A 19,173-nucleotide genomic window follows, 5' to 3' on the forward strand; every position below is an offset into this window, starting at 1 on the left:
CCGAATGGCCTACTCCTGCACCTATTTTCTGTTTCTATAGCTGTCGCCCATCCATGTCCTATTGGGAAGCTGCCTGACTCGCTGAGTCACTTCAGCACTTTGTGTCATTGTTTGTAAACCAGCATCTGGAATTCCGTGTGTTTGCACGAGTGTAACCAAGCCATACATGAGTACAACGGGTAGTGCAAAGAGAAAGATGCCATAGTGCAGAATATAGCGTTACCGCGATATAGTGTTATGGTTGCTGCGAGAAAGTGCAAGGCCTGCTATGAGGTCTGTCGGAAGATCGGATCTACACCATAGCTTATAGGAGCGCTGTTCAGTAGTCTGATAACAGTGAGAAAGCAGCTGTACCTGAATCTAGTTTTGACAGTGAGCATGCCGAGTGTGATCCCAGACTGACTTCTAATGAGGGAAAGTGACAGACGTTGTTCCTCGGTACTTGGTGTGTTATGTGGGGGGAGGGGGGCATCTGCTGCAGTGCAGTTTAATCAACGTGTTTGACTGCATTAAACTACTCTGCAGCAACGTTTCTCTATATTCAAGCTGCCCAGTTTAATTCCCCACGCCCTTTAATATCCCACCTAGTCTGTTCACACTCTCCTCTCATTTCCCCATACTCTTTAATATCCCACTTATATCCTGTGCATTTCAATAGTTGAATCCAACTCCTGCTCCCACAGGGAGTGCTTGACGTGGAGGGGATGGATGCCTGTAAAGGGGGCTGGTCAAGCGTATGAGGGGGAGGGGATAAAAGATCCCACTGATAGATTGAGATGATGAACGACAGATGACAGTAGCAAGGAGTGTGGGCTGAATGGCCTTGTGAAGTGTTGCATGTCCTATGTAATGCTTGCTTCATTGCACCTTTTAAAAGTGATTGAGAAGAACAGAATCCATAAGCAGTAACTGGACTGGAAAAGGGCTTTTGGTCGCTTTATCTGCAGGAACCATGCAGAAAGTCTCGTCCTCCTTCCACCTCCCTGGAGGCCTTGCAATTCATGTCTTTACTTGCCGTTTTAAGTTTATCTGTCTCTTCCTATGTTTCTATGTTTCCATCCTATGAGGCAAAGCATGCTCTGATCTTTGAAGTTACGATCCCTTCTCTTGACACTGGACTGCATTAACAGAGTGGGTACTGGGTCTCTGTCCACAGTGGACCAGGAAACCCATTAATGTGTGAGCCCGTGCAGATTCTAACCCGGTCCTTGCTCTCTCTGCATTATCCAGCTCCTCTGCTGCCCATGTTTATCATTCCCTTAAAACAAGAAAGGCAGTCACCTCTATCCGACCCATCTCGGGGGCAAAATATCCCAGCAGTTCTGTCTGAAGCAATTTCTGAAGAACACTCTCCTCACTATTTTTTAAATCAATCTCCAGCTGTGCATATCTGGCAGTCAGTTGGTTTAGATCTCCTGTGTATTCTTGTGCTCTGCGCTTCTAGTATTACTTTACATCCATTGAACATAAAATATGATTTGAGTTTATCCGAATATATGAGATGTCCTCTTTTGGCTGCATTGATTTTGAGAGGTTTCTGACTGAATGGCGGGGGATGGAGAAGAAGAATCATCCAAGATGATTTGATATCTGGATCATGCTGAACTAAGATTTGTTTTCACCACGGAATGCAGCTTCAAGTCAAGCTAATAATTTCAGATTTTTGAGGGATCACTGAGTAGGCCAGTGAACGGGAGATATTTGATCATGTGTGATTGGATGAAATGTCACCCTCTGATTGCTGGACTCCTCTGGTGAATGTCATTAACCCTCCTCCTCCTCCCCCAGAATCAACAGCTGCTTGTTGCTCCCCATTCCTGGCACCCACATTGTACGTGTTAGTCTAGGCAGTGAATGTCAATGGAAGATATCAGGCTTTCCAGCAGGGAATCGCTCTTGCCCCAGGGGCTTTTGTTACCTGCCTCCCATCATCACGCTCCTCGCCTTTCCAAGGGCAGTCATCGAAGCTGAGGAGTTTGATGCAAGGTTACAGGCCGCTGGCAACCATACTTAGCCAGCCAACAATGGGCCATTATGGGGTCCACCCTTCCTGAGGTCAACTGTTGCCGGCCCTGATTTGTTCCGACCCAAAACCTGAATTCACCAGAGATGCTGCATGACCCGCTGAGTTACTCCAGCGCTTATATCTCTGGTATAAACCAGCATCTGCAGTTCCTTTCTACACACCTGGTCTACTGTTATATAGTTTTGGTCCTCTTAGATCAGATATACATCGAGTCAATGCAGCTGTGGATTTGTGGGTGAAGGGGTTGACAGAAGAAGGGGAGGTGAACCTGTTGGCCCACACTCACTGAAGTGCAGATTTATTTAACCATATTCTGAGGGATGCTGGCAAGGTGGATGCTGACATGGGTGGATGCTGACAGGGCATTTTGTCTAAAACCAGCTGGCATAATTTCAGAATCGCGCTTTGCCCACTTCAGAGAAACAAGAAGGATTTTCTTTTCAGAAGGATGTGAATCTTTGGAATTCTGAGCCGCCCAGAGTTTCGGTAGCGGAGTCATTGAATATGTGGAGGCATAAAATGCGAGGGAGGCGGGTGTGGGGAGAGTGAAGGCCAAGATTGGATCAGCCGTGATACTGACCAGGCAGAGCAGACTTGAGAGGCCGAGTGGCCTGTTCCTCTTGACCAAGTGCGACCTCATCCAATCAACCACTGCCCAAGGTAGAACAGTTCAACTACCTGCCTTCCGTTACATTTAATTATCCTGATCTAATGACCAAAACCTTTAGAGATTGTCTCCTGTTTGAGGGCTATTCTGTTGTTGGTTTCCAGATCTCTAATGAGCAATATATATATTTTTTATTACTGTGATTATCAGTGCACTGCTGAGGAATGCTGTGCTGGCAACTTTCTCTTGGCTGAGAAACCAGCTGGCTCTGTGTGTGGCTGTAAATGATTGCTTGCACCGTGGCTGCTCATTCAGTGCACAGCTGATCCCAGCTGGCCACTTCAATGGGTACCATTACCCCCAACCCACTGCCCCCATTTATTTTCTCACACATGCCTAACTCCTCTCTTTGCTAGTTACCTACATTAAGGGGTAACACCTACAGTGAACAATTGCCCAACTTGCCCAACTTCTGGATGTGGGAGGTATCCGGGAAACGGGCACAGTCACAGGGAGAACATGCAAACTCCACACAGACAGCACACGAGGGCAGGATCGATCCCGGATGCGTGTGGTGACATGGCAGTGCCTCTAACTACTTGGCACCAATCTATTACTGTTGTTTGGAAGGGGCAGTCCCAATAAACTCTCTATAGTCGGGGATAGTGTGCGTTAGATGCAAAGCGAAACCATATCAACACCGTCCTGTCTCACACTCCCAGAGAGAAGATGCCAATGGTTAGACTCTGTGTGAAGCTTCCTCTTCTCGGCCCCATCAAAAGCTCGAGTTGCTCAGTTTTACAGCTGCATTGAGCCCTACTTGCAATGTCTGAAAGATGCTGATTTCTAGTCAAACAGGCCCTTCCACCCAACTCATCCACGCTGACCCTGTGCTAATTCCACATGCCCACGTTTGGCTCGTATCCCTCAACCTTTCCTATCCATGTACCTGTCTAAATATCATTTAAATATTGTTATTGTACCAGCCTCAACTACTTATTTTGGCAACTCGTCCCACATACCCACCACCCTCTGTCAGAACGTTGCCCCTTTAAATCTCTCCAATCTCATCTTAAACCCATGCCTTCTAGTTTTATATTTTTCTCCCATGGGGAAAAAATCTGACCATTCACCTTTTCTATGAATCTTGTGATCTTGTACCTGCACTGCAGCCTGAAAGTTGTTCTACAGAGGAGTGGTCGCTTTGAAGGATCCAGAGGAGGACTGTTCAAATGCTGGTGATCGATTCACTTTGGAAGTTCCTGTGGGAATAGGTGCTTGCGGAGTTTAAGTCGTGAGGGGAAGTGTAGAAAGCTGTGGACCTGAGCTTCCCTTATCTCATCTTGCGCTCAATGAGAGACTGTCTGAACTTTAATGCTGCGATTAGTCAATACTTCTATGATTCCATTCTGATTACCAAGCTCAGGGTGACCCTTGTACATTTGTTACCCAAACCTTCCCATCCTGCTGCTTTCTCGGAAAGCTTTGATGTAAATAATTAACATATTATCGATGCAGTGTGGCTGGTCATTGCTCATAACTTTAATTGTATTGTTTGTATTGTATTCAAATTTATTGTCATTGTCTCAATTAGAGACAACGAAATGAATTTCCCTTTACAGTCAGTATCATAAAAATAAATAAATAATAAATAATAAAACATATTAAAAATAAAATAGAATTTAAAAAAAAGCACAAACACAGAAAGTTGGTGAGGAAGGCACCATAGTCCAGCCAGCCTCCCCTCCGATCTTCCCAGATGTTCACCCGTGGTCGGGGCCTTCCGAGCACCTGCAGTCGCCACCCCGGGCGGCCCGATGCTCAGGCCCTCTCGCCGGGCTGATGGAACGCCGACGCCGAACCCCGATGGTGAAAATCCTCCTCAGCGGCCCGGACCTCCCGATTAGTTGCCTCCCACCGGAGTCCGCAGCTCCCGAGTCCGCAGGCCGAGCCGGGCAGAGTCGCAGGACCCCACGATGTTTGTCAGCGCCGCCTGCGTTGGGAGATCCGCGAACCACAGTTCCAGGGTGTCGGTGCCGCAGGCCCAGCACTCCGGGCTCCAGACGGCGATCCCCGGTAAGGCATCGCCAGCCCCGCGATGTATCAGCGCTGTCCCGCCACTGCTGGAGCTCTGGTCGGTCCAGGCAGGAAAGGCCGCGCCAATCCAGTAGGTAGGCCGCTGGGGGGGGGCAAGGACGCGACTCGAATAATAGTCGCGTCCTCTCCAGGAAGTGACTGAAGGACGGTATCCCCCTTAGTCAATACTTCTATGATTCCATTCTGATTACCAAGCTCAGGGTGACCCTTGTACATTTGTTACCCAAACCTTCCCATCCTGCTGCTTTCTCGGAAAGCTTTGATGTAAATAATTAACATATTGTCGATGCAATGTGGCTGGTCATTGCTCATAACTTTAACGCATCTCTTGCAAGATTGCAACTCCCCTCGACACCCTTTCTGGTGCGTTGTATCTTTCCTGCAGTGGGCTGACCAGAACTCCACACAGCACTCCACCTATGGTGTAACCAATGTTAAATGCAATGCCATCGTTGCCTGCTGCTCTTATGCCATGTCTCAGCCAGGATTCTTTGTTATGCTGATTGCTATGTACACCAGGGTGTAATGCAATTCCATGAAGCTCACAGAGTAAATAGTATACATACCACGGAGACACAAGGAACTACAAATGCTGGTTTACATGAATCGCAGAAAGTGCTAGAGTAACTCAGTGGATCAAGCGGGCTTTCCTCACACTGTAATTTCACTACACCTAGGTGTATGCGACTAATAAAGAAACCTTTGAACCTGTTAGCTACTTCCCCGTTTTGTTATCATCAGTAATTGTGGCTCATACATTTTGGCTCGGATCATTAATATACCACAAAACGTTCAGAGCAAGAAATAAACTGCAGAAGGAACTCAGCGGGCCGGGCAGCAACTATGGAGCGAATGGACCCATTCCAACGTCTCGGGTTGGGACTCTTCTTCAGACCTAGAAGTAAATGATTGAAGCCGTGTTTGGTTCAGGAAACAATGAGTCTGTCAGGAAGGTCCGGCTTGTGGATTTTGGGAAAGAGATAGGGTTGGAGGCTGCAGAGGGGGAGATTGCCAGAGCCGATAAGATCTGTGTTGGTCTGGGATGTAATGACCTGGTGTTCATCACTGGGAACATGGTCACGGTATGAGAAGGTGTGTGAAGGAAGTTCCTGACATAAAATATCACCTGTCCATTCCCTCCAAGATGCTGCCTGACCTCCTGAGTTCCTCCAGCACTTTGTGTTTTGCTCATGATTTCAGCATCTGCAGTTTCTTGTGTCTACAAACATTCAGAGCCTGATCCGGAGTCCTACCACACACCATCCTCTGTCACAAGTTCTCATTGATGATAACCATCAGCTGTTGCCATGACCCCATTATTAATCCCACTTGCTGCACTCCCTGGGCATTTACTGTCCGGGTCAATCTGCAGTCTGGCTTTTGTTGAATGTCATGTGTTACAACCTGCTTGTATGGAGGAGCTGTGATACCAGGCACCTGTAACTCACACTGACTGTTTTCTCCCTCCCTCCCTCTCTCCCCCAAACCTCGGAAGCCGTGTGTTAAAGACAGACATGGAGCTGGAGCTTGTACGCTACACCAACCACATCTCCAGCGAGGCCCACAAGGAGGTGAGTGTCTGAAAAGCTTTCCAATATTTCCATGAATCTTGCTGGCAACTGAAGGGATGAAGGAAAGGTGAAGACAGGATCACTCGGAGAGATCCACTGCTGAACGAGTCCATAGTTCGAGGGTTGTGTTGTAAGCTTGCTGCAAATAAATCCATCATGAGTTTCATTGGTGAGGTTACCACAATTGCCACTCGCCCCCGACCAATCCTCCTCCTATCCTCCATCACACTCCTTCCAGCAGCACTCTGGAATCTGTTCCATTTGTTCTTAGAATCAAGGAATAATCGAACTCCAGAGAAAACAATCAAAGTTTCCCCAATCTTTCCTTACAGCTAATATTCTCTAATCGAAAAAGCACAGCTCTTCAAAACCTCTGCATCCTTCCTATAATAAGGTGACCAAAATGGCATGCTATATTTCCTAATGCAGCCTAACCAAAGCTAAACTCTACACTGCACAGCCTCACACTCCCTAGAGTGTCCTGTTGATTTAATTGCATTGTGCTGAATGTCTGAGTCTCTCTTTGCGTCGATGAAGTGTACAGGATCACTTGGGGCTTGGATAAAGTGAATGCTCAGTCTTTTTCCAGGGTAGAAAAATCTAAAACTAGAGGGCATAGCCTTCGGGTGAGAGGGAAACCACAGTTGGAATGGGCTCAGTCTGTGCCCACTGGTCCTTGAGATGAGGGGTTATTTTTTTGAAACTTAATAAACATCTTATAAATTATTTAGGCAAACCCGTCAGGAGAAAAATGCAATTCTTCGCAGAATAAACTGGTCCCTCCCTCTTGAGGGGCTGTGCGGGTTATCGCAAGCTGTCTGCTGACGGCGAGTGGCAGAGGTCCCTGCAGAACTCGTCCATCAACACTGTCAAGTGGGGGTGGAGACATCGGCTATGCTGTCTGTGTGGACCCAAGGGAGGAGCTGTTGCACCTTGTGTGGGAGGGTGTAGCTCACCATCTGCAGCATGGAGCAGAGTCTGCTGCTGTGTGGTGTATCAACACTTGGAGCCAGCCTGATGCACTACTGTGCTGTGCGCGCCACAACCATTATTGGGCCATCAATATTCTATGAAGCTGCCTGCCATTCAGCCGGGGGTTGGCTGGTGCTGCTGGATAATGGGCAGCACAGTGGCACAGCTGGTGCCTCGTAGTGCCAGTGAGATTCTGATCACAGGTGCTGTCTTTGTGGAGTTTGCACGTTCTCCTCGTGACCGCGTGGATTTCTTCTGCGTGCTCCTATTTCCTCCAACATCGAAAAGACGTGTGGATTTGTAGGTTAATCGGCCTCTGAAAACTGTCCCTGGTGTGTAGGGAGTGGTTAAGAAAGTGAGATAGCATCGAACTGGTGTGAATGAGTGTTTGAAGGTTGGCATGGTTTCAGTGGGCTCAAGGTCCTGTTTCACACTAAACACAGCACAGTCCGGCAACTCAGTGGTGCTCCCACGGTGACCACGAAAGGATCTTCTCAACACTGGCTGGTGGAATGTTTCTACTAGAAGGCTGTGGATACTGGGGCCAACTGGAACTTATGACCAAAAATCTGGAGTTTGCAATGTACCGTATGGAGAAATATGGAGCCATGGCGTTAGGCGGAGATGAGTTACAGAGTTATTCATGTGAATGATACAGTGTGTCACACAGCTACAGGAAGGGTGTCATTAAGTTGGGATGGGTGTAGGAAAGACCAGGATGATGCTTGGGCTTCAGTTATAGGGAGAAGTTGGATAGGCAGGGACGTATTTCTTTGGAGCGCAGGAGGCTGAGAGGTGACTTTATTCAGATCTACAAGATTATGAGGGGCATGGATAAAATGAACACTCAGCCTTTTTCCCAGGGTAGAGGATTCAACAACTAGAGGCTTAAGGTGAGGGGAATACATTTTAAAAGGCAACTTTTTTTACTCTTAGTTTGTATCTGGAATGAGCGGTATAGAGAAAGCTATAGAATTAATACAATTATGATTTTTAAAAGACTTGAACATATATATGGACAGGAAAGGTTTCCAGGGAAATGAGCCAAATGCAGGCAAATGGTACAAGGCCAATCTACCAACTTGGTTGGCATGGATAAGTTGGGCTGAAGGGCCTGTTTCTGTGCTGTAGGACTCCATGATTCTCCAATCCTTTCAAGCAGCAGCTTACTAAAACTAAAGATCACCTCTCTCGGTCAATATTGAGTCTTTCAGGGAAAGATGTGTATTATCACGACTGACTTTAAAATTATTGAAGGTGGATTTGGGTCTTTGTGTTTGAGATTGATCTGAATTAAGCAGTGCAGGAACCTCGTTCTTTCTGCCTAGTCTCAGGTGTTCAATAAATCTCCTGCAGTGCTGATGGTAAAAGAACAACCTTCACCCTGCTGCAGATTTTCCAGCCCTTCTCCTTGGTCTGCCATCTTGCTACGTGCAGCACTAGTAGTATTTGCACGTGCAACTTTGCAGAGTAATTTATTAACCTCGGACTATCTCAGGGTTTCCTGAGAGTTATATAATGGGCTGAATCCCCTGCGCTTGCTCTTAAAGAAAGTTTATTGATGGCTCTGGACACTGGTGTTGGTGGTGATTGACAGCAGATGTATGAAAACCACTTTAAACCACTAAAGTAAGGCCGAAGACAGACCCTCATAATCTCGTTAAAGTCTCGCTTTAATGCAGAGCTGCTGTGAAGTTCTGTGGGAAACACTGATTTACACTTGTTTTATTTTCTTCCTCGATCTCCCAGGTGATGAAGGCAGTACGAGTGGGAATGAAGGAATACGAGCTGGAAAGGTCAGAGCCTCTTACTTCTGTTTTCAGCACATTAAATCATCTTTACGTGCCCAGCCTGAGACTACAGTTAGAATTCCCTGAGCTAGTGGTTGAAAGATCTTTGTTTTGCTCCCGTCATCTGGTTTTGTACGGCCTGCTGTTAGCTGGGGACCAGTTATTAATGCCCATCTCCACTTTGCCGTAAACTACTGATTCAAAATTACCCAGTGGCTGGCAGCGCTAATTACCCGATGCACAGACCTTGTCATTGAAACGTGATGTACCAGTGAGAGCTGGTTGCAATGCGGACCTGGAGTTATACAGCAAGGAAACTGGCCCTTCGGCCCACCTTGTTATCCCTCGTCTATTGATCTACTGAGTGTTGATGGGACTTTGTTGTCTGTGCAGGTCACTGAGAATGACAGTGGGATAGTTCGGAATAAATTCATTACTAGATCCTGCAGATTAAAATATAAATACAAGGTTTTTAGTTCATTTTACTTTAGAGATACAGGGCGGAAACAGGCCCTTCGGCCCACCGAGTCCGTGCCGACCAGCGATCCCCACACAGTAACACTCCTACACACATTAGCGTCAATTATCTATTTTTACGAAGCCAATCAACCTACAAACCTGTACGTCTTTGGAGTGTGGTAGGAAACCGGAGCCCCTGGAGAAAACCCACGCAGGTTACAGGGAGAAGGTACAAACTCCATACAGACAGCACCCGTAGTCAGGATCAAAGCTGGGTGTCTGGCGCTGTAAGGCAGTAACTCTACCGCTGCACCATGGTACCGCCCGTTTCTCATATCGTGCACTGAGGACTGAGCCCCACTAGTTGCATGATTGAATGTGTGATCACTGTATGCCCTTGCCCTTCCAAGAGAACGTGGACACTACACAGTCTATGTGTGTCTGTCTTTAGATTTAGCTTTACCAAAATACAGTGAAAAGCTTTGTTTTGCAAGCTATCCAATCAAATCAGATAATGCTATACACAAATACAGTCAAGTCAAACTCAAATACTTCCAACTCTTTCACTAGTACTCAAGTCTTATGCCAGCATAATTTCCTAATGTTGTTCTTTGTACTGCTTGTTCCCACAGATGTGATTCAATTGTTCATTAATTATTTGTTAATTTAAGGGCAGTGCAGATAGGATCATTGCATAGTTGCCTTGCTGGAGATAGGCAGGACTCCATGAGGAGCAGTGATGGTGTAACCGTTAGTTATGTCACCGGCCTTTTTCACGGCAAAGGTCAGACTGCACTCTCACTGCTGACTGGGATTAACACTGAGCCATGAGTTTCATCAAGCATACGAGAAAGTCGATCTGTCTTTCTCATTTTCCTTTCTGGGTGCCTCTGTCTTTTCTTTCAGATGAAACATTAAACTGAAATCATGTCTATCTCGGAGAGAAACCAAAAATGCTGGCATTCCTTTATAGGTCAGGAAGGTGTGTGGGAAGAGACGGTAGTATGGATCTTGGGGTCTAAGTTTAAAGGTGATGTGCGGAACAAGATTTTTTATTTACAGAAACTAGTGGGTGCCTTGAACGTGCCTCTGGGTCTGGGGGCAGTGGTAGAGGCAGATAGTGGTGTTTAAGAAGCTTTTAGCAAGGCACATGGATAGTGAGGGATATTATCATGTGCAGATAGAGATTAGTTTAACTTGACATCATGTTTGCATGGACATTGTGGGCTGAAGGGCCTGTTCCTGTGCGGTTCCGTTCTATGTTCTAAATGATACCTCATGGTCTTCCTCAGCTGGTGGGTGAAGGAGATCATTGTCCATTCATTGGAAAGCGGAGACCTTCGTTGAGGTCTTGGCCAATATTTACCCTGCCACCAACAATCTTTAAATTAATGCGATTGCATACCCAAAAACTAGCACTGGGCCAAATGGCCTCCTGTGTTGATGTGGGTACAAAGACAAGGCACTGGAGTTGACCTGGTTTGGGACTGGAGTGCAGCGAGATAAGAGATTGCCTGAAGGGATCCACGATTGTAACTCTGCCTTTAATGTTGCGGTCTTTGTTAGTTATTTGCAGTATCTATAATACATGGGTTCAAATCCTACTGCCTGTTTACTGCAGTGTAAAACAAACATGTAAATAGAATCCAAAAGCAAAGAGCCACAGCTGCTGAGATTCCAACATCAAGCTGGGAATGTCGGAGATATTCATGGGTCGGCAGCATTGGTGGAGAGAGAGAGAAAATTCACCTTAGTCAATAAAGCTATCAAGTGTGCTTCTTTCTCCACAGGTGCTGCCTCACATGCTTTGTTTCAATGGAAGTAAAATGAAAGATGAATTTTGGAGCTGTTAGATTTTGGAACTAGTGTGCATACCATTACCCACCACCTTGGTCACCACTGCTCCTTTCATCTCCTTCATACGCTCCTCTCCCATCCCCGTGTCCCATATTTAATTTTAACCCCCCTCTTGTCCCTCCCACTTCCCTTCAACTGGCTTTACATTTCACTTCTCTTTCCATATCTGATACTCTTTTGTCTCATTTTCACCAGCGGCCTTTATCACTTACTCCACCCACCTGCCGATCACTCCACTGGCCTGCAGCCACCTACCTCTCTTTTTCAGCATTCTTCCCCCTGCCTCCCCACTCCCATCAGTCTGAAGGTTCCTGACCCAAAACTTTGTCTGACCATTCCCTCCACAGATGCTGGTTGACCCGCTGAGTTCCTCCAGCACTTTGTGTTTTGCTCAAGATTCTAGCATCTGCAGTCTCCTGTGCATCTGTAAGAATTCTGTTGACAGATGAAGAGGGTTAATTGAACACATTAACCACACTGAGCTAAACACAACCTAATTAATCAAACTTTGCTCATTGTTATGGATGCCAGAATTGGATTTTTTTCAAATGATTGACTTCCTTTCATTACCTGATATCTAATTCATTGTAAATTAGCCGCTTGAATTGTTCTCCATCAGATCGTTTTGTGTACGGGGAAGGAAGAATTCCGAGACTGCGTCTTAGTTGAAATAATTATATTTGTGTGAGGTTTTAAACCTTTGCCCTGCTGGATAAACAGGCTCTGTGTGCAGTAACGCCTCCTGTAACAACTTCCCTTACACGGGAATCGGGGTGCATTGACAAATGTATTCACTGACGAAGGCTCCAGACTCTAAATGTCGTCTGTCCGTTCCCTCCATAGATACTGCCTGACCCGCTGAGTTCCTCCTGCACTCTCATTAGTTCACGATTCCAGCATCTACGGAATCTTGTGTCTATACCAAAAGAGAAACAGAGTGCGAGGGTAACTCAGTGGGTCAGGCAGCATCGCTGGGGAACGTGTTCTGGGATATGTTCTGACATTTTGGGGCAGGACCCGTCTTCAGACTGAGTTAGTGTTTGGTCGTCTTTGCTGTAGATCCATCTGCACAGGCTGTCTTTGCATCACTCTTGTTTGATTCTCGTTTGAGAGGGTTTGAAGTTCATGTTCAGTGTTAATCAGCATTGATTGAGTTGTCCGGAGAGTGAGGGTGCGCTGATGTACGACAATGGTCACCATACAAGGAGAGTGTAAGGAATGGGAGCAAGGAACAATGAGACTGCCCTTCGTGCCTCCTCTCCCTTTCTGTCAGTCCTAACTGCTCCAGCTGCACTCCTGCCGGTTCAAACCATCTCCATCACCCTGGCAGCGTGTGAAGGGACAAGGTGAGAGGTGTTTTATTCTGTGGCTAACTCGGGGTTTGTGTGATGGGACAGTGTAGAGGGAGCTTCTCTCTGTACCTGCCCTGGGAGTGAATGGTGGGAAGGTGTGGAGGGAGCTTCACTCTGTGTCTGAAGCAATTCTTTGACTTGCCCATGATGGTCTACGTGATGTTAGAACAATCGCAGAATGATCAGGGGAACCGGTTTAGCTGGACTACCATCGTACAAAAGCAGTGACTTTCAACTACATAGGAGCACAGAGTACGTGGGCGAGCTTGGCAAGCCCAGTGGGGAATGCCCAGCAGTTATTAGAACAAAAAATAATGTATGTGCCAAATATGATGCCAAGTTAAATAAATCTCCTCTGCCTGTACGTGACTATACTCCGTTCCCTGACTCACAATGCTACTACTGGATCTGCTTCCATCACCACCTCTGGCAGCATAAGGGACTCTCACCTTAAATATATGCCCTCTGAACTTTGACATTTCTACACTAGGAAAAGGATTCTGACGGTCTACCCAATCTATGCCTCCCTTAATTGTATATACTTGGATCAGGTCTCCCATCAACCAGCGACATTCCAGAAAAAGCAAACCAAGTTTGTTCGACCTCAACCTTCTGTTCAACTACAACCTTGTAATTAATATCCTCTACTCCAGTCAGCATTCTGGTAAATCTCCTCTGCACCCTCTCCAAAGCATCCACAACCTTTCTATAATAGGGCGACTGGAACTGCACACAATATTCCAAATGTGGCCTAACCAAAGTCTTATAAAGCTGCATCAAAACTTCCTGACTTTTGAACTAGATGCCACGACCAACGAAGGCAAACATATCATGTGGCTTTTTTAACACTCTATCTACGTGTTCCCCCTTTATGGCTGTGCGCTATGGGCTTGCCGCCTGTCTGACAGTTGCCATGGTGAGGTGAAGGTCTGTCTCTGCTTGGACAGATGGCTCCTCTGCCAGGTATCTCCCCCGTCCAATGCACCAGGGCAGGAGAGATCGTTGAGTGACAACCCCGTCCTCGAGAGAGCTGCGCCGTGGCGCAGCAGGCAAAGCAGCTGCCTCACAGCGTCAGGGACCCAGGTTAAATCCTGACCTCCAGCACTGTCTGTGTGGAGTTTGCACGTTCCCCCGTAACTGCGTGGGTTCCCTTGGGTGGTTCTGGCTGCTCCGATTTCCTCTCGTGTCCCCATGGTGTGCGGCTCAATGGGCTAACTGGCCGCTGTGCGTTGCCTCCAGTGTGTAGGCACCGGGTGGAAACTGCGGGGCGTCAAGGGGAACGTGTGGAGTATAAAAGACCAATGTGGACGGTTCATGGTCGGAGAGAGCCAGGTGGGTGAAGCGCCTGTTTCTGAGCGGTGTCCCTATCTGACTGTGCAGTGTCCAAAATGACGGATCTTCCAGAAATGGTGATGTCCACATTGCTGAGCGAAGTTCTCGTGTGGACTAAGATCATGAAACCTGCAGCCAAGGAAGTCTCCAACAATGCAGTCTCCGTTGCCAGTCAGTTGTTTGAGTCATAGGGAGAGGTTGGATAGGCTGGCACTTCTTTCTTTGGAGCATAGGAGGCTGAGGGGATCTTATTGAGGTGTGCAAGATCATGAGGGGCATGGATAAAGTGAATGTTTCCAGTGTACAGGATCCTAAAACTAGAGGACATAGGCTTAAATTGAGTGGGGAGATATTTAAGAAGGACCTTGGGGGCAACATTTTAACTGGAATGAGCTGCCAGAGGAAGGTATCGAAGTGGATACAATTACAACTTTACAAAGGCATTTGACAGATCGATAGATAGGAAGGGTTTACAGGGATATAGGCCAAATGCATGGCAACTTGGCCAGTATGGACAAGGTGGGCCGAAGGGCCAGTTTCCATGCTGTGCTGCTCTCTGACCCAATGACGTGGGCGGAGGTGGTGGGGTACTGGGAAGACAGTTCCCAGTGCTCTATTTACCTGTGGATATTTTATAGGAATCCAGCTCGTGAATTTTTTTCTTTTTTTAAAATAGTTTGAATATAGTGGTTGCATTATTTTCCACTCAATTTTGCAGAAGCTTTTGAAGATTGAGATGAGTGTGGAGGTTATCATAGTGCCTGGGGACTAATCGAGGAGCGGAAGTGGTGATTGAGAGTGACTGGAAAGGTTCTGAGAGCGCTTGGCATGGGGTTTGGGGATTGGAGCAACAGGCTCTGTGCCATGTCCGAGCCCCTGCTTCAGATCAGTGTGGATAATGGTAACCTGAACAATTGGTCCCTGTGGGATTAATTACTCCTGCACTGAGCCATGCTGCCAACCAACCTCAGCTCTAACAGGATAATTCCCCCCCGCCCCCGCTGGCAATATCAGAGGCTCTTTTAGTTCAGAGTTGGTGCGTTATCATTTCACCCCTTTCTCGATCCTTTTACATTTCCCATATTACAGTGACTGATTATCTGTATTAAGCGCTGAGACCTTACAAAATGCCTTCTCTTTCACTTTGCTCCCTTCTCCCCTTTCTACTCTTTCCTGTCCAAAATATCCTCACTGCTTCTCAGCACTTCCCATCTTTCCTCAACTACACCCCCCCTCCTCTTGTCCTCCCTCATATCATCCCTCCGCTTCCCAAGTTATTTCTCTGTCTCTCTCCCATTCATGTTCAAGATTCTGCGTTAGAGAAGGTTGGCGAGACCACACTTGGAAGCTGTGTGGTCGGCCACTCGGCTATAGTAAGGATGTCATTAATTTGGAAAGGGTGCAGAAGAGTGCAGCAGGATGTTACCTGGGCTCGTGTTATAGGGTGAGGTTGGATAGACTGGGACTTCCTTCTTTGGAGCGTCGGAGGCAGTAACAGGCAGGAGGTGGGTGGGGGGGGCAGCTCAGCTAGTAATAGGCCTGTCCAGGAGAACTCAGTTTCTGCACTAACCTATTAATGCAGCAACTTATCAAATGCCTTCTGGAACATGAGAATCTTGGTCAGCATGGATGAGTTGGGCCGAATGGCCTGTTTCCATGCTGTATGGCTCGGTCTACCAGTCCCCTTATCTACTTGCACAGACTCCATTGAACTGATCAAACAATTACCCCTTTCTGACTGCTTGATTACATTGATTTTTTTTTGGTTAAAGTATCCTTTTATGACCTTAAATAATAGATTTAATATGTTCCCTCAGTTGTTCAGTCTTTGGCTCCCAGCTCTGTTTGTCTCTTTTCCTTTCATGAATAAAGGAATGGTATTTGCTATTTTCCTGTCCATTGGAACCTTCCCCAACTCTGGGGACCTTTGGGCAATGAACTCAAAGAGCCGACATCGTAAGGGCATCTCCCATTAAGACCCTGGGATGGTGAGTCTCAGGACCCAGGAGGTGTCAGCTTGCAGCTTCCACAGCCTGCTCTGTGACTTCCTCCCACCTATTCCTGTTCACAGCTGCTTCTTGCATCCTCGACTACAGTGACAGGTGCAGAATATCCCTTTTAATTCAACTGCTATCACCTTGCCAGTTCCCCAGATAATCAGCACTCCCTTTGTGAAGTCTTGTTAAATTATCTGCACAACTCCATTCTTTGTTTCTGGCTGGCTTTGCCCTGAACTTTAATTCTTCTCTCCTAATTACCTTTTAGAAATTATTTTTAGAGTTTAGATTTGTCCACGCTAACCATCGATCACCTGTTCACACTAGTTCTATGTCATCCACTCCCAACGCACTAGGGACAATTTATGGAGGCTGATTAACCTACAAACCTGCATGTCTATGGCAGGTGGGAGGAAACCGGAGCAACCAGAGAAAACCCACGCAGTCACAGGGAGAACATACACACTCCACACACAGACAGCACCGGAGGTCAGGATCGAGCCCGGGTCTCTGGCACTGTGAGGCTGCAGCTCTACCGGCTGCACCACCGTTCCGCCCTTTTAGTTTACATTGTGTCCAAGTGATTAAGAGTGATGTGGCTCGTGCAGTGCAGGTTTTGTAATCGGGGCTGTTCACCAACTCAGTAGTCTTTCTGCAACAGGAGTAGAAGCAGAGTCAGCCTCTGCCCCCTGCCCTGTGACCTACACTCCCCCGCCCTGCAGCCCTCAGCCCCCTGTCCTGTGACCCAGAGCCCATGGATTCTGGTGGGGTTCTGCCTGGAGTACTGAGCACTGATGGTCTGTTTTGTTTCCTGTAGCCTGTTCCAGCACTACTGCTACACTCGAGGAGGAATGCGCCACACGTCCTACACCTGCATCTGTGGCAGGTAAGTGTCTGACCAGAGCGTACAGCTCGGCCCCTTTGTCAGTGCCTGCAATCTCTGCTCATACGGGAAGAGTACTGTGGGAGGGGACGGCAAGGGATGGAGCCGTGTGAGGGGGATGCAAGGGAGGGAACGCCACAGCAAGGCAGGGGGTAACGGGGAGAGCTGTGCTGTGGGAGGAGGTGGCGAGGGAGCATCACCACTTTTGTGGTTCTCTAGCGCCACCAGGTGCTACTCTGGTGTCATACAAAGTTTAAAGTTTTTATTTTAAGATTTATTAAACTATCCGTTTAAACTTTCTGCAACAAAGTTTTGACTCGTTGTTGTGAGCTTGTATTGAAGAGCGGTAAAAAAGCAGCCTGTTAGATAGTTCAGTAACCAGCTGACTGGGAAGCTGGAACATGGGAATGGTAGCTGTCACTGTGTGCACTGCAGGCTGCCACAAGCAGGGGTTCAGTGTCTGACACTTGGAGGGTAAAGCGATTGCCACTGGCTCAGGAGATTTGGCTTCAGTGCAGCCACCTGCGGGGCATGAGGAATACGACTATGTGGAGTTTGCACGTTCTCCCTGTGTCCTCGCGGATTTCCACATGGTGCTCCGGTTTCCTCCCACATCCGAAAGGTGTGCGGGTTTGTCGGTTTATTGGCCCCTGTAAATTGCTGCTGATGCGTACGGAGTGGATGGGAAAGTGGGATAACATAGAACTAGTGTGAACAGGTGATCGATGGTCGGCGTGGACTCAGTGGGTTGAAGGGCCAGTTTCCACGTTGTTTCAATCTATCAATAGTCTGCTGGACCTGTCTGTTCCCTGGGTGAATGTGCATGATCACACAGCTGATGGGAGTTCTCCTGGGTCCTGAGCAACACCAACCATCACCTGATCATGGTTTTCTCTGCTCGCAGTCACTCCCTTGATCACACTCGTTGTCCTGTCTTACAGTGGGGTGAACTCCTCTGTCCTGCACTATGGACATGCTGGCTCTCCGAACAACAAGACCGTCTGCGATGGAGACATGTGGTAAGAGTTGTTCTCTTTCTTGTTTGTGGTTCATTCGCCAAGTATCAAAGGGCATTCTTTCTGCTCAATTGGCCAGCAGCTGAACAGGTGGCTGAGGAAGGTAGAGGACCAAAGCACAACATGCTGTGGGTTTATTACAGTCTTCGACACCTCCATCCTGGGAGAAAGATTGGCAGTCGGCCCCATCTATGCCTCTCATAACTTTGTATACTTTTATCAGGTCCACTCGCCATCCAATGTTCCAGAAAAAATAATCCAAGTTTGTCCATCCATGGTAAAGAAGATTTATGAGGATGTTGCCATGACTCGAGGGCCTGAGCTACAGGGAGTGGCTGGGCAGGTTGGGACTTTATTCCTTGGAGCGCAGGAAGGTGAGGGATGATCTTATAGAGATGTATAAGATCATGAGGGGAATAGATAGGTTGAACGTGCAGAGTCTTTTACCCAGAATAGGGGAATCATGAATCAGAGGACAAAGTTTGAGAGGGGAATGATTTAAAAGGAAACTAAGGGGCAATTTTTTCACACAAGAGTGACTGGTATGTGGAACGACCTGCCAGAGGAACTAGTTGAGACAGGTACTATTACAGTATTTAAAATATTTGAACAGGCACATAGATAGGAACAATTTAGAGGATGTAGGCTAAAGGTGGACAAATGGGACGTGGGTAGATGGGGCATCTTTGTCAGCATGGACAAGTTTGGATGAAGGGCCTGATTTCATGCTTTTACAGCTATATGACTCTCCTTACAGCTAATGCCCTCTAATCCAGGGAGCATCTGATAAATCTATTCTACACCCGCTCAAAAGTCTTCACATATTCAAAGAGTCGTATATCATGGAAGCAGGCCCTTTGGTCCAACTTGCCCATGCTGGCAAGGGTACCCCCGCTAGACCCACCTGCCTGTGTTAGGCCCATATCCCTGCAACCCTTTCCTATCCATGTACCTATCCAAATGTCTTTTAAATATTATTATAGTAGCTATAGTACATCCTTCCTGAATGGGGAGGCCAGAACTGCACAAATGTGGCCAAACCAAAGTTGTATGAAGTTGTAAAGTTTTGGTCGGTGCCGGCATGGAGCTCGTTGCCCTCTGGGTTCAGACACTTGTACATCGCTAACTTTACTCACTTGCCTTGGCTGTGTCTGTGGCTCAGAGCTCCTAACCCACACTACTGCCCTCCTTTCCTCCTCGAAGACAGAGACCCT

General features: G+C 47.2%; 1 protein-coding gene across 1 annotated transcript in view; it reads left to right on the top strand.

Moving 5' to 3' along the window:
* Positions 1 to 19,173, top strand: part of pepd (peptidase D) — a 73,045-nt gene that overhangs the window by 36,115 nt on the left and 17,757 nt on the right. Inside the window, exons 8-11 of the mRNA XM_033035924.1 lie at positions 6,226 to 6,301; positions 9,023 to 9,069; positions 16,878 to 16,946; positions 17,885 to 17,962. Of these exons, the coding sequence (XP_032891815.1) occupies positions 6,226 to 6,301; positions 9,023 to 9,069; positions 16,878 to 16,946; positions 17,885 to 17,962 (270 nt within the window). The remainder of the gene's footprint in view (positions 1 to 6,225; positions 6,302 to 9,022; positions 9,070 to 16,877; positions 16,947 to 17,884; positions 17,963 to 19,173) is intronic.

The sequence above is a fragment of the Amblyraja radiata genome, chromosome 17 (assembly GCF_010909765.2).
Source record: "Amblyraja radiata isolate CabotCenter1 chromosome 17, sAmbRad1.1.pri, whole genome shotgun sequence".
Lineage (NCBI taxonomy): Eukaryota > Metazoa > Chordata > Chondrichthyes > Rajiformes > Rajidae > Amblyraja > Amblyraja radiata.